A 14520-nucleotide genomic window follows, 5' to 3' on the forward strand; every position below is an offset into this window, starting at 1 on the left:
TATCGGGCCATGGGACATTACCGCAGAAAAGCCAGCGCCCACAAGCAGGAGCTTTCAAGCCAAAGCTTCTTACCCAGGGACGGAAATCCAGTGACATTGGTCCTTGTCCGTAGAACAGTCGTCCGCAATCCTGGCCGGACCATGGGCCGCGGACCGTGAGCCAGGTAGGCCTGCGGACAGCCAACTGGCGTCCCAAGCGGCTCACTGCCTACGTGGGCTACTGATCTGAAGCTTATGGTCCACTATGGACATAGAACCTACGACAAAGGGCTTAATCGCTCTAATTCCTCTATTCAAAGTTCAATATCCCGTGCAATAGACGCCATTGTTTCTTCATCCACGACGAGCTCCCCATCGAATTCCATGAAAATTGTATTGGTTTCGTCCTCAATCGCGGCCTCGAAACACTGCGCTGGCGTTAGCTTGCGTAGATCCTTGTCATAAAAAGTGGCATTTTGGTTCCTCGCATCCTTTCGCGCTACCCGTTCCACCTCGGACGGGTCTGATGGGTTAACCTGGAGTTCATGGACTGTCTTCCATCCCCCATCGTCCCCCGGAGCTCGGAAGGTGATCATGACAGCTTGTGAATTGGGATTGGGCGCCGATGGTGCTCTGCGGACCTCCCGGGCGGGTCGGACGACGATGTGAGGCTTGAGAATTTTTCTGGCGCTTCGAGCCGTCGCAGCCTGACTCGACTCCGCCATCACAGTTGTAGGCTGGTCATTAGGAGACGCAGTCTCTGCTCTCGGCTCTGTGGTGATCGAGGGCTCCGGCGCTGGCATTGAACTGGCTTCGTGTTCCTCCTGGGCCATGGTCTTGGCCCAGTCCTCGAAATTAATCCGAGTTACCACCTTCTCGGCTCGGGATTCCTGTGCATCCTGATGCGGAACGGGACCAGACGACTCGGCCAACGGGCCTCGATCCTGTCGCGCTTTCTTGTCCACCGTCCCAGCTACCTGACCCTGTAACTCTCCAGAAGTCAACTGTTCCCGGGCGACGGCAGGTACATCTAGGTCATTAGAGGTGTGCGAGTGGCCCGGAATGGTCGCTTCCCGATGCAACAGTCCGTGCTCTGTGCTCGCTTCGCTTTCTGGTGGCTGCTGTGACGGAGGTAGCTCCAGCCCGCTGAAGATAATCTGTGTGACTGGCCTTGTATGCTGCCGCCCTTGTGGTTCCCGTTCTGGTGTGTGCCTTTCCTCTCGTTTTCGATTGTCTCTCCTGGTCGCGTCATAGGGCGCCCATTTTGGATCTGTCCGTTGACCTTGGCCCTTGATTTGGGCTGACTTCTTCCTCGACACCTTCAGCGGTTGACTTGCAGCTTCGACCATGACCAAGTCCGCTGGCTCCTTGACTCTACCTTCGTCAGAGTAGTTTTGCCGTGATTCCACAACCTCAGACTCGACCGGTGCAGCTGGTGTGTCCGCTTGCTCAACTATGGAATGGATCATGATATCAGGGACTGTATTTGAACCAGGAGTTGTCGGTAAGACTTCACTGCGGCCTGGACCTTCGGAGTCGAGGAGCCTGTCCTCCGGTCGAATCAGTTCGTTTTCCGTATGGTCTTCAATTGCCGGCTGCAATACATTCGAAGGAGACCGTTGGTTCGAGCTCAGCTCTACCTCCGTGAAGTCGACTCGTGTAACCCGTTGGCCTCGACCTGCCCTACCGCTCCGATTTATGTACGGTGCCCATTTCGCAACCCCTCCCTGCCGCTTATCCTTTTTCGTCATTGCCTTCTTGTTCAAGGCCTGCGTAGCTGATCTGTCTGTGGAGGCAATGCTGCCCATGTCCTGGCGCTCAGCCCCTTGGACCACCGTATCATCCAACAACTCTTGACGAGCCTCCGCTTGGTCCTTCGAACGCGCGGTGGCCGAATGCACAGTGCCCTCTTCTAGCGCGTCTTCAACATCCGTCATGCTTCGTCTAACAGATATGGCACGTTCAGTGGCGGGGTTTTCTGCCCCTCGATTTCCCTGCTCAGCGTCCTTTGCTGTTTCCGCCGCATCTCGCTCCAAGCGGTCAAGCTCATGCTGCAGCTCCATCTCCAAATCCCCTGTAGCGTCAGTTGCTGGCGGGGCTGGAGCCTCCCCGGTAGACGTTCTCTCAACAGCGCCAGTAAGGGCTCGATCTGCCCTATTAGGAGCCACTTCCAATTCCTCACCGAACTGAACGTGAGTTGCAGTCGAAGCACGCTCTGGGTCACTGTCGAAGCCGTTAAAAACTTCGCGATCATTCTGGTCGTGGTTGGTAGGAACGACTGGGCTGTCAACTTCCATATTGGTTCGTTCACCTTCCATGCTCTCTGGCTCCTCTGGATGGACGACGGGCGGTTCGGGGGTCCCATCCATGTCATAGTCATCAGTATCTTGGATCCTCGGAGGATAATCATGCGGACGACTTGATCGTCGCAGCCCCCGTCGCCTTCGTCTCTCTTGTCGTCTACGCTCCTTTGCCTCCTGCTTCCGCCGTCTTCGGTCTTGCCGTGCAGCCTCGCGATGACTCTGACCATCAATCAGGTCTTCACGGCGTCTCTGGGTTGCTGAAACAACCGGGGGCTCCGGTGCAAGTACTCTGTCATCCGGGACAAAAAGTGGCGAGTGAGGCAGGGAGCCGTCTGAAGAGGGAGAGCTTGTCCGGGCTGGGCTCAGTGGTGTAGTCTCCGGCAGCTGGCCAAAGAAGGCAAAGTAGAAACATCGTCTCACGAACAAAGTAGTGACTTTTCTATCGAGCGGTACATTGTCGGCATGCAATTCGTCGAGGAAGAGTAATCGAGCATCCTGTCTCTGAGCGTTTTGGTGGGGGAGTCCATACCGCTCATTGAGTTTTACCTCTCTGGCCATAGCCGGTTCAAAGGAAGTTGGGTGATCGAGGGGAACCGCCTCCGTGAAACACTCACAGATTCGAGTCACAAGAGACTCAAATATATCTTCTGGGTATTGGTAACGATCCGTTTTTCGGGCTTTAAGGAGTATGTCGCGCGCCATCTGTCGATCGGGCGACCGCTGGATCAGAGTCTGTATATGCGGCGAGTCAAACCCAAGGCGTTGGGCAAGCACGGCCATGTCATGCAGAATCATCTCATCCGCCTTTTCATGACCTGGTTTTGCCACAAGGTCGTTACTCCTTTGCTCTCAGGGGATCTGTGGATAGTGGCGCATCGCGTATAGCCACAGCTGCCGGTATCCGAACTCTGCTCGGATGCTTTGAGGGCCACGCTGGTGCCGGAAATCCATCTCAGATGATTGGATCAGGCAATCATCATTGTTCGGGCCCATTTGGAATGCGCCTAGGAAGGCGCTCTTGACCGAAGGGTAACGCTGGCATGGGTTAACCAGACGTTTCATGCAGTTTGCGCATGCCTCAAGATACCACATATTTTGGAAAAAGGTATACAGTGACGGTATAATATTCCGCCTGCGTTTTAACCTCTTCCATATAGCCTTGCGTTCGGACGACGTGAATTTCGAAAAGACTTCCCCGCTTAGAACCAGGCCTTTAACGACCTTCGCATCCTTGACGGAAACACTGGGAGCCAAGCCCTGCAGGGTTTCCACTGTATGCGGGTCAACCTTTAGCATCTTCGCACGGTCGCCTCTTACGTAGTAAGACCACGACTCCAGTAACGAACCCAAACCGTGGACCATCTCCTATCCGGTTCAGCTCTGGACGAGTTGCAGTGGGCGTGGAAGGAACACGTACCTCATAACAGTTCGTGGCGAGTGCTCTAGGAATGGAGCCAAACTTCATTCCCTGCAGTAGCAGCGCAGGAATGATCCGTAGCCGGTCAAAGGCAGCGCGAACATCGACCCGCGATGTAAGCTGCCGAAACCGTTTGGCTTTGTTGGCTGTCAGGCGGGCCATCCATCGTTCTTCGAACCGTGCGTTCCCCTCATATTGATACTGACGAACTTTGAGATAGACCTCGCCGTCGCTTGGAACCTTTTCATTCAAATATTTATCCACAAGTGCAGCTTGCAAATCGGAACTAATGTCTGTTGTGAGGGCGAGACGCAGGTCAGAATGGACTCTCACAGGAAAGAATTAATGAGAGGAGCAGGATAGGGCAGTGCGGGGCAGGGCGTCTAAGTCTTGCCCACCATCGAGGTAAAGATCAACCGTCCACCATTGATCACTTGGCGGTAGCAGTTCTTCCGCGGCCTTCAGATGGTGCTGTCCGTGAAGGCATTGTACCTGCCCGACGGGAAAATCAAGCAGGGGATATTGATCAGGCGGATTAGTCATGAGAGCGACGGTACTCACTCCTGCGGACGTGAGCGCCATCTCCAGGTGCTGCCTGGAGACGATGGCAGTGACATGGTTGCGAACGCCCAGCCGTCGACAACGATCGCGACTAAAAACTTTGCACAACCTTTCGACATTCTTCGGATCCAGTCCTCGAGATATGGATGGATGGGCAACTATCTGGTTAATGTAAACTTTCGCGGTACCCCTGTACTTCAAATTCCGCTCCCGAGTAAGCTGGAGTTCGGTGTCTGTCAACAAACTCCTATCCATAACGGCTGCCACAAATAGATAACGAAGATTCATACCCAGAGGAGACGAGGGACTGGTATTCTTTATATCATCAGAGTGTCATAATAACTAGCGTCTTTCATGTGGCTGATTAAGCAGCATGATACTGGGGTAACTAGCTTCCATTGCCAATGATAGAAGCACATAGAAATAGCACTCCTTGATCCTTGGTCAGAGTTGCTCAAGGGCGAGCATACCACTGTATAAAATCTACGATTTGCGCTGGTCGGCGTTTGATTTGTATTCTATCTATTAACCTGCGCGAATCCCGCGGCCGGGACAGTGACAGTGATGAGTTCAAACAAATACATCCGCGCAAGCGACTCTCAACTTCCCCATGTCCCAGACCAGTGTACCTCCGGCACACACTCATCAGGGTCACACCCTCACCAGTCAAAGGAAACGTTGCAGTTGCAGCGTAGCCGTCAAACAAGTGGGCACCAGAGCCGCGAGACCGACATCCGTTCTGGGAAGGTCATCCAGGGACCACCCAAAGCACTTGGACTTCCTCAGGTTGTAGGCTCAGATAGTTCAACGTCTCACCCGCTCATTGTTCGAGAAAAAGAGTCTCCCTGGAATACGTTCAAGCCCGTCTTTAGCTGCAAGCTTGCGGGCACAGTGATTATCGCGGCGCATAAAACCTGTCCGTCCCAGTTAGAAGCGATTCGGGCATATTCTCCGGAGCAAGCCGACGAAATGCTACGGACCTTTCAAATAATTCGACACGAAAACATCCTCTCTGCTAAAGAGTGTTACAGGGAGGGGAACAGTCTCTTTGTTTTAGTCGATGACCTTCCTCTCACTCTCGAGCACCTTGTGAGTCTCCACCCAGATCAGCATCAGGTGGCTTCGGTTATGCATCAGGTACGGACCTGCAAACAAGGCGTGAGTGATTCTATTGACATTTTGCAGATCCTTAATGGTTTACACTACCTGGTTGAGGCTGGATTTGAGCACACGTCTTTAACCTCCTCGAATATCCTCCTCGGCTCAGATGGGATAATTAAGATTGGTAGGAGTTCGCACCGTTAACTCCCTAGACTGGTTATGCTAAACAGCCTACAGCTGCATTGGAGCACTGCGTTAAGCGGCCCCGGACACAGTCTCAAGCTCAAGTGATCAATTCCCTGGCCACCATCATGATGCAGCTCATGCAGAGCTATGAAATGGATGATGGAGTAATTGGAGTTGATGATCTAGGACGCTGGCCTCCTGATTCGGAAGCCTTTGGATTTCTAGAGGCGATATCATTAGCGCGCTCAGTGGAGGTCCTAATGAAGGTGTGTACCCTGTTACATTATACAAGCTACTACCCGCCTGACAATTGTTCAGCACCCATTTGTGGCCAAAAAGCACCGACCAGGCGAACTAGTCGCGCTGGCTCGCCTGGCCCCGATTGCGACAAAGACCTTTTATTCCTGCAGAGTTTAATACGCCAGTGCCATGTTCAATACGCTGTGCCCCCAATTGTATATGGATTTATTGGAATAGCTTCAAGAGAGTGGTTCTTTAGGAGTTATGTAGATTGGAATCAAGCGTTGTTCTCTTATATCAGCTGACATCACGGCCTTGCTACCTGCATTGCTGCCTTAGACCTTGTTACCCCACGTACAAATGACCCAAGAAATCAGTATTGTGCAGTGAGTGAATCTCTTAGCATACAAGTCAGGTAGCCAGCTTGTTCTCTCTTATTTTCCACATATTATAGGCACTTGAAGATGGCAAAACACGAACAGTTACCGTACATTGAGTATGTCACTCATGTCGCAATTAGGCTTTATGGAAATTGACAAGGCACTAGATTTCTTCACTCAGAAACCGTCTCGCTCCAGGCAGATCAGACAGGGCGGTCATTTCATATTCATCGGAAACTACTGGCTTCCAAGGCCAAAACCATCATGTCTGCATTTGAGAGGGGCTTCGACGAAGGGAAGAAAGGGTCTACAAATTCCAGGACACATCCGAGGGCACTCTGGCGCGTTTTATCGAATGGTCATATACTGGTGATTATCCCGACGTCATCACTGCTACTCATCCACTTGGCAGAAAATCTGGAAAGGAAGAAATTGCAACAATTAATGTTGAGGAGGGACATACACTGACTGCGGCGGGTACCAGTTTCACCTCAGACAATCATCCGTTACTGGCGCATATCTGTTTATACATATTTTGCAGCATCTATCATATCTCAAAACTCCAGAAACTGGCTTTCGAGAAGGTGACAGCACGTTTCTCGGACTTGGAGGCACTGGATAGTCTTGACACACAGCTCGCTGTGGTAGCCGCCTTACGCTTATCTTTTCGCAAACTCTCCACGCAAGATCCTCTTTTGGACTGGATGGCTCAATACGCCGCCTATTATGTTGGCAAACTTCAGTGGCAGACGGGGTTTCATGAACTTCTGCGAGAGTCTCCAACTTTGAGTACGCGAATAGTGCTTTTCTTAAATCCGGCATCATCTCCACCTTGGAAGACACCGAAATCCAAACATGTTTACGCACGCTATTCCCCTGATCAAAGCTATGAAGATGGCTACGAGTAACCTACTATATATCAGTTGACGAGGTCTTGGACCCTTGCAATTCTCTATAGCCTCTATTTGTCTGAAGTACACAATGGTGTGCGTCAGGGAAAGTGATGGTGCAGTGTTTTCTTGTTTGCGCAAGACTTTCTCATTTCAATCACATGATACAAAAGGATCACGTGCTTACCTGCTTTCACTTGAGCCCACACCAAACCATAGCTAGATAACTCTCTTTAGCTGGCAGCATCCTCATTTCTACCTCAAATTTTAGTGTCTAATCCCGCATCCCTGTCGTATCGATGGTCACTGTTGGCGTAAACCCTTCAGGTATATAGGTACTGCAGAAGACTGGGGGCGACCGCGGACCTACAAGTTCGAGTGGAGCCAGGTCTTCAGTAAACCGTCGCGCCATTTTCGGCGCGTTTCTCCACAGCCGGTGTTGACCCACCACTCCAATTTGAAGTGATCGCCACGCCGTTTTGGAGAGCCACAAGCCGATTTTATCAAGACGACATCTAGCCACGAGACTGTACTGTGCACCTTATCCACGGCTGCCGGGTCTTGGATAAACCGGTAAGAAGTTTACATACAGCCATATTACTATTTGGGTTCGCTGACATAGGTGCTAGTAGTTTCAAACTAGAATCTGGCACGTCGGGGAACACAGATACAACATATTGGACGTATGAATCCGTCCCATACTAAGATTTCCTACGATTGTTAAATCTGCTGGAACTCGGGTCAGGAAATTATCTGTTTGTTATCATTGAAGTCTATATGTGCAGAATGTATTAAACCAAAGTGATGGCCTGCATCAACTATCACCAGATTCAGACCCCGCGTCTAATTTTTCAGTCACTCCGCCACTAAAATCTGTTGGGCTCTTCTTAACTGGAGGTGGATAGTGTCGATCCTATCACTGTAAGCTTCCTGGTCGATCAGAACTATGGTCATTCGCACCAGTTCTTGCAAGATAGGCAAAAATTCGTCGAATGAGTCAGTACTGAAGGTAAATGTTCGGCCATCTTCCCGCGTCCGTAGGATAACACAGACATCTGCATCACACTCAATGCCATATTTATGGGCACTCTTAAATAAACTCTTCCGGAGTCTGCATCTTTGCTGACCTTTTGCCCGCGGACTATCCGACTGGCAAGGTCTTGCTATATTTTGACGATCCATTTCCTTTCTTCAAGCAAAAATAGAAGACCAGAAGCGCTGCTGGGCGATATCAAGGGAACGAAGATATCACAGGGAATGCCTCTTGACTCGAGGACAAAGTCATGTCTTTATATCGTTCACGTTCTGTCGATGGCTTGTTTCAAGTGAGATTGAGGACCACAATTCTTTTGACCTAGAGAACCCTAAAGAAACCAATGGGCTACTGTCTATTCAATTCTCTCGGCTGATGTAATGAGTGTGATGTTGAATCACAGGAGTCTGTCAAAGACACGCACCAGTCTCCTACTACTTAAAGGCACCAAGCCCCTGGGAGATCTTTAATCTTGCTGCATCTTCTTTTATCTCGTCTAAGTAAAATGGAATTTATGATTTTGTACGCTATTGCCGCAGGCGGCATTTTCTTGCTTCTAGTTCTGGTACGAATTGCTCCGTCGTTCAAACCACTAGCAGAAGCTCTCTCCAGGTTGGTTGCGAAGCATCTTGCCTATCCGCATCTCCTGGGTCGTCATCAACTTATAGGACCTTGGACTCGGCTGGCCGCTTTGCTTTCTCTTGCGTATGGAGTTATCAATATTTTCTTCGTGACATTTCGCGCTTCATCAACCAGCGAAATTGGTCGGCGAGCTGGGACCTTGTCGCTTCTTAACATGGCACTTCTCTACCCCTTCATGCAGCTTGGTCTCTTTGCTGATGTCATTGGTCTTTCATTCGACACCTGCCGCCGTGTCCACGGGGCAGCAGCATGGATGACGTCGGTGCTTCTCGCCTTACACATCGTCGCAGCCATACTTGACCAGCAGAAGTTCTCGCTCCACGAACAAAGCAACCTTTTTGCTGTTATTGTATGATGAAAGAAACAACCGTGGGGTGTCCTTAACTGATCTGTTGCAGGGGGCTGGGTCACTAGTGGCTTTAATGCTGTTCTCGCTTTCATTATTCCGCCGTCTTTCGTTCAAGCTCTTTTTGCGTACACATCAAGCGCTCGCTACAGTGTGCATCTACATGACCTGGCGACACCTTCCCTCTGAATCAATATTCCCTCGAGTCTACCTTTATGTTCCACTTGCCATACTGCTCTTGTCAACTTTCCTGCACGTCCTACTATTCCTCTATCAAAACGGTATCCTTCCCTCTCGGACTTATCCTTATGCATCAGTCATGTGCAGGAAGAAAAGCGAAAATACTGAGGAATCCGACGAAGACCCTGCTGAGGGTACGACATTGAAGATACGTGTGGTGCTTCCAAGGCCAATGCACGTGAAGGCGGGCCAGTATGTGAACCTCTGGATGCCCTCCGTCAGTTTTTCTTCGTGGCTTCAATGTCATCCGTTCATGGTAACGTCCTGGTCACCTGGAAAACAAGACGTTTTGGACCTGTTCATGCAGACCCGTCATGGCCTAACAGAGAAGCTACGAGCGCGCGCAGCTCTGGAGGGAACGGCATCATTTACGGCATTTGTGAGCGGTCCGTATGGCAGAAGTAAGCCAGTAGGTGAGTACGAGAGCGTACTAGCAGTTGCTAGTGACTTTGGTATTGCTGGTGTCATTCCATACATCAAGCGACTCCTCTATGGCTACAACACGTCTTCGGTACGGGTTCGTCGGGTGCACCTGGTGTGGCAGGTGCAGACGATGGGTAAGTGAATGTGGCCTTTGGGATATTTGACGCTAAAGGCACCCAGATATTGCGGTTGCCGCTGAACCGTTGTTGAACAGTCTCCTGGATGACGATATCCTCGACGACGGCTATGTATGTCAACCTTCTGCGGGCTCGGCTGGCTTACGGCTAACGGGGCATAGATTCTCGAGATGTCGTTCTATGTGGAGTATAAGACAAAAGCCGGGAAAGGAAGGCCTTTCGGAGACCATCACCGCGCAACTATCTACAATGGTTTTCCAGATTACGAGAGTATCATATCGACCGAAGCCACCGGCGAACATATCGAACGAGTTTCCAACACTCAAGAGGAAAGAGGTAAATTACTAGTACTGAGTGAGTTGGTCCGCTACTTCTTGTGGTATCTTATGCTAAGCGGCCCCAGTTTCAGCAAAGGATGAACTGCAAGATCATTTGACGGTGATCGTGAGGAAGTATCTCGACCAGAGGGTCAAATTTCATAAGGTGGAATTCCAACCCTCCTAAGCCCCAGGGTATTGTGTGTTTCATTTGGTTGCGTGGTGGGACCAATGGTCACAAAGATTGAGGAAGAAGCTGGGAGAGCAATACGGAGTAAAGAATAAATGAAATTCAGAAAGTCATCACTTTTATTGAAGATCTGATAGAGTGAGCGAATCATCTTTGAGTTTATTTTTTAAATTAAACCATTTATTTTATTTAATACTGCGCAGCTTTTTTATTTTATTTATTTTTATTTCTAATTTATTTAACTTTTATTTAGTTTTTTATTTTATTGTATTTCTATATTTTTTTGGTCTAAATATCATATTTTCGACTGTTTACGTTTATTAACTAGTATTTTACTGCTTTTGCTTTGCTATTTCACCTGCTATCTTATATTGCTTACTGGGGTTTATTTTTTATTATCATTTTTAATTATTTAATTTTATAGATTATTTTCTCTTCTTTATTTTCTTTCCACTTTTACTTTTGACTTTTTGTGTGATTTGAAGCTGATCCCAGCAGGGCTTCCCTCTTCCAATGTTCCCCTTTCAACTGTTCTATACTTTGCACTTTTCCATCCTTTGCTTTTTCGTGGCCTAGATTTACGAAGTCCACAATCCCTTTCATTGCTTTGACCGGCTGTAGACCTGCATGTATGCAGGTTCCCCACCAGACAGAATAAGGAGCTTATGGTGATCATACTGCAGTGTAAAAATCAAGCTTTTCCTCATCGGGGGAATGCATCTGGGGTGAGGTAATGAACAGTATTTCTTGGCAGTGGGGTGGTGGGGTGAGAGAGTGTTTCATCTCTCCCATAACTGTCATTCCAACCTGGTCTGAATCTAAGTCTGGAAGCGGCGCGACTGCTCTTTTGCTCCCTGTTGAACTGTCTTAATGCCAAAGCTCGGCGGTCTCGAGGCCATGGGTTACCTCAGTGGCCCTCAGGAAATCGCGGCCATCGAGGAAGTGTGGCCTCCGCAGAATATGGCGGCCCTTTGACCCTGTTAAAAAAGTATTTATTTCCCCAGCAAGCAGCAACGTGCCAGCACCTTCAGCCATTCATTTCGGTCGACTTTCTTTTCTTTCCACCTTACATCTTCCCAGTACGCTCTTTCGCTTTCCTTTCCTTTATTCTCTGACTCTCTGCACATCGCCGCTCGCATACTGCAGCCTCTGATATCATCGGCGGTACATTGGTGAGATTGGTGCAACTCAGGATGCTATCACTGAAAATTGAATTAAGAGTATATCCAGCGATATCGCTTCAACGCTCACTGCTGATCGCAATAGGAATCCTACGCGAGTGCAGATGATAACCTGGACGAAGTCGTCTTTCTACGCTTGTTGAGCAGGCATCCAAAGGTATATTTACCGAACTAATTGGCTGTGCATGATACAAGCTCCTGTATCGCAGATAAAAGCTTGCCTCAGCCTTATCTTGTCTGTCCTATCCAGCCTCACCCCCGCGGAAGCACTCCTGCTGCTCCAAGAAGTTCACAATGATTCAGAGGCGTTGGATACTTTCCAGGTTTGGAATGAAAGTTTGTTACAGGCTTCGGATCCAATCCGAGATGAGCCGCACCCCACATGGGAAACGGATGGTCTGAGTTGAATCCCTTCTCTCCTAAGATGATCTGCGGCTAAGCCTTGTCGATCTAACAGGGTTATCACTTCCCTGGGATGAATATATAGATATCCCTCACGACGACGAATATTATTATACCCAGCCTGCATCCTTTATTAATAGTGACCGTCAAAGCATACCAGCCGCGCTGCTCGGCCCAGGCAAATTAGACAAGGAAATAATTGAATGGATTCTCCATCGTGATCCTTATACGGTTAGCTATAAAGATAAGGAAAATCAAACCCAAGTTAAGGAGGAAGCGTGCGAGGGGAAGCCTTTGATATGTGACATGCAGGATCAATCTCCTCCGGAGACCACCCACACGACGACTAGGAAGCGCTCATGTTCGCCCTCGTCATCCTCAACCAATAATGTTGGAATCTCCCTAAAAGGAGCTTCCGCACCGTCTAAAGTGGAGAAAAAAATTCCTAAGAAAAGCAGAGCGGTTTTGAAGGCTTTGAAGAAAGCCAACCTAGCATCAGCAGGGATCAGGGTCCCTAGCAACGGCTCAGAAATCATGTTAGATCTGAACCTGCCCACTTCGGCTATTGGTGCGGCTACTCCAGTGTTCGTATGTGGGATTGAAGAGGAAGCCATCACTCTGATCCAGTCTATGTACAAAACCACCGTCGGCAAACCATTAGACGCTGCTCATGCACAGACGGTCAAGACAGCAGCCAGCAGTCGTCTCTGTATTGGAGTGGCAGAGTTCGCCAAAAGTATTATGGACTCTCTGAAGATCAACGAATACAAAGAATGCTCATTTCAGATTCCTCTCTATTGCTTCACATCGCTGCAAGAAGCGTGTGTGGCCTATTACAAAGTCTTATGGCCAAGTAAAAGCGTCAAGTGGAAGCCGGAATCAGCAATCAATTACATGCGTCAACACATGGTGCAAGTGCTGTTTTATCTGACCTTTGAAGACTTTGTCAGAGAAATATGTCTGAGAGAGCAAGACGGATCGCTGTCTATCAATCAACAAAGAAGGACAATACGGACTGTTGCCGGCGACTGGGTCCTACAAGCCGCTTACGGTGATGTGGATACTAAAGCAGCGCGGAAACACGTCGCAGAGGAGTGCCGCTGGGGCCATCGGTGGTGGAAGGTTGCAAGCTATGATGGATTAGGTCTCCTACTCCTCGCTAGTGATGGTCTGGCTAAGTATATGTATTTTGAGCTTTCCCGTGACGTCCGCAAACCCTACTGATCCAGTGGACAGAGGAAATACGCAGTTTCAACTTGGAATGGTCGAAGCACTTGCCATTTATATATGGAACACGCTCCCGAACCTTGTGACTTTGCTTCAATCACTTGCAAGCGTTACCCAGAATATAATGCTTGGAAGGAGCCTTACTGTCTGCGAGTGCAGTGAGATAACGAATCTGCTTGAAGGGGTAGCCGAGTCGGATTTGTACAATCACTGTTATCCAGAGAGATGGGAACGATGCACTCCAGAAGAGGCGGCGAAATCTGCAGCTACCGAGTTTAGGCGTTCTGCAATATGTTTAGCCACGAAGCTGCGCGCAGACGACACGACGGGGATATGTCATGCATAAGGAGCGGTTCTTAAAGGTGATGGTGTGATGTACAGGGTCCCGCGAGGATATCTGCTTTGCATGTTATTCCAGTGATTTCGTCGTTAATGTAACTTATGGTTTTGCTTCCTTTCCTGTTCATTTTTAGATGATGTTAAACTCAGTATAAACTTTGCGGGGAAATGCATGCAGCCACGATTTGGCGGTTGATCTTTGGCTACGACTCTCCACTAGAGGTTATCCGTTCCTAGCTGCGCCACGGATCGCCAGGGGACACTTTCCTTCCGAACCTTGGAACCTACAAGCTCATATCCGGGGCAGAAAGTACCTTTCAATCTAGGCTTTCTGGGGCAATAATCTGTGCGATAACGAGAGGATATAACGAACCAGATCGACAAAATTTTGCGACCACAAAACTTTTTGTCGTTCACGTGATTTAGAGGCAAGCTGGTAATTACTAGAATCTTCCACGGCAAGTGGATCCTACTGGGCCGTGGGACCTTCCCAGCGGACCCTTCTGGATATTCCCACTTCCAGTTCCAAAATTCTCTTCCATTATTTACCTGTCACTGGAAAGCCAGGTTGCGGTACGTACCAGAGCTACATCATGGAAGAGGTCAGTCAGTGTAGTTATCATCTGGATCAAGCACTGCTCTCTAACAAGCGTCCTGACAGCAGAGCCTCGCAGAAGTTCAGAAAAATTTGGTGGATGGAATCAATAGATTACTTTCCTCTTACCCTCACGATCGCCAACGTATCCGCAACTGGTGGGCTGACCTTGCACCATCAGTGGAATCTCAACTCGAGCAAACAACAGTGGAAGACCGTCCTTGCAGCAACAGCTTCATGGAGGGAAAAGTGCCAGAAGCATTGTCTGCTCCACCAAGCCTTGTTGATGACTCTGAGAGTCTTGGAGGAACTCCGCGCGACTCACTCTGTCCTGACACCCCATGTTTCAAGTCTCTTACTTACGCGGAGAAGCAAGCTGTAGACCATGCAT

At 49.2% G+C, this 14520-nt stretch overlaps 5 protein-coding genes across 5 annotated transcripts, besides 1 other annotated feature; 3 read left to right on the top strand and 2 right to left on the bottom strand.

Moving 5' to 3' along the window:
- Positions 1-293: 293 nt before the first annotated feature.
- Positions 294-3062, bottom strand: NFIA_112360 (uncharacterized protein; the record flags this gene model as incomplete). Its single annotated transcript, XM_001262608.1, has 1 exon — positions 294-3062. One exon carries the CDS (start codon positions 3060-3062, stop codon positions 294-296), a length of 2769 nt encoding a protein of 922 aa, XP_001262609.1.
- Positions 3063-3131: 69 nt separating this feature from the next.
- NFIA_112370 (uncharacterized protein) lies at positions 3132-4515 on the bottom strand (the record flags this gene model as incomplete). Its single annotated transcript, XM_001262609.1, has 3 exons — positions 3132-3647; positions 3700-3992; positions 4098-4515. The coding sequence occupies 3 exons, from the start codon at positions 4513-4515 to the stop codon at positions 3132-3134; spliced, it is 1227 nt and encodes a 408-aa protein (XP_001262610.1).
- Positions 4516-4824: 309 nt separating this feature from the next.
- NFIA_112380 (uncharacterized protein) lies at positions 4825-5964 on the top strand (the record flags this gene model as incomplete). Its single annotated transcript, XM_001262610.1, has 4 exons — positions 4825-5349; positions 5446-5545; positions 5599-5813; positions 5866-5964. 4 exons carry the CDS (start codon positions 4825-4827, stop codon positions 5962-5964), a joined length of 939 nt encoding a protein of 312 aa, XP_001262611.1.
- Positions 5965-8595: 2631 nt separating this feature from the next.
- On the top strand, positions 8596-10382 carry NFIA_112390 (ferric reductase family protein; the record flags this gene model as incomplete). The annotated part of the gene is made up of 5 exons (XM_001262611.1): positions 8596-9081; positions 9131-9875; positions 9922-9989; positions 10040-10232; positions 10282-10382. 5 exons carry the CDS (start codon positions 8596-8598, stop codon positions 10380-10382), a joined length of 1593 nt encoding a protein of 530 aa, XP_001262612.1.
- Positions 10383-10591: 209 nt separating this feature from the next.
- Positions 10592-10658: a microsatellite.
- Positions 10659-12274: 1616 nt separating this feature from the next.
- NFIA_112400 (uncharacterized protein) lies at positions 12275-13192 on the top strand (the record flags this gene model as incomplete). Its single annotated transcript, XM_001262612.1, has 1 exon — positions 12275-13192. The coding sequence occupies one exon, from the start codon at positions 12275-12277 to the stop codon at positions 13190-13192; it is 918 nt and encodes a 305-aa protein (XP_001262613.1).
- Positions 13193-14520: the final 1328 nt, after the last annotated feature.

Source organism: Aspergillus fischeri, genomic scaffold, assembly GCF_000149645.3.
Source record: "Aspergillus fischeri NRRL 181 1099437636259 genomic scaffold, whole genome shotgun sequence".
Classification (NCBI taxonomy): Eukaryota; Fungi; Ascomycota; class Eurotiomycetes; order Eurotiales; family Aspergillaceae; genus Aspergillus; species Aspergillus fischeri.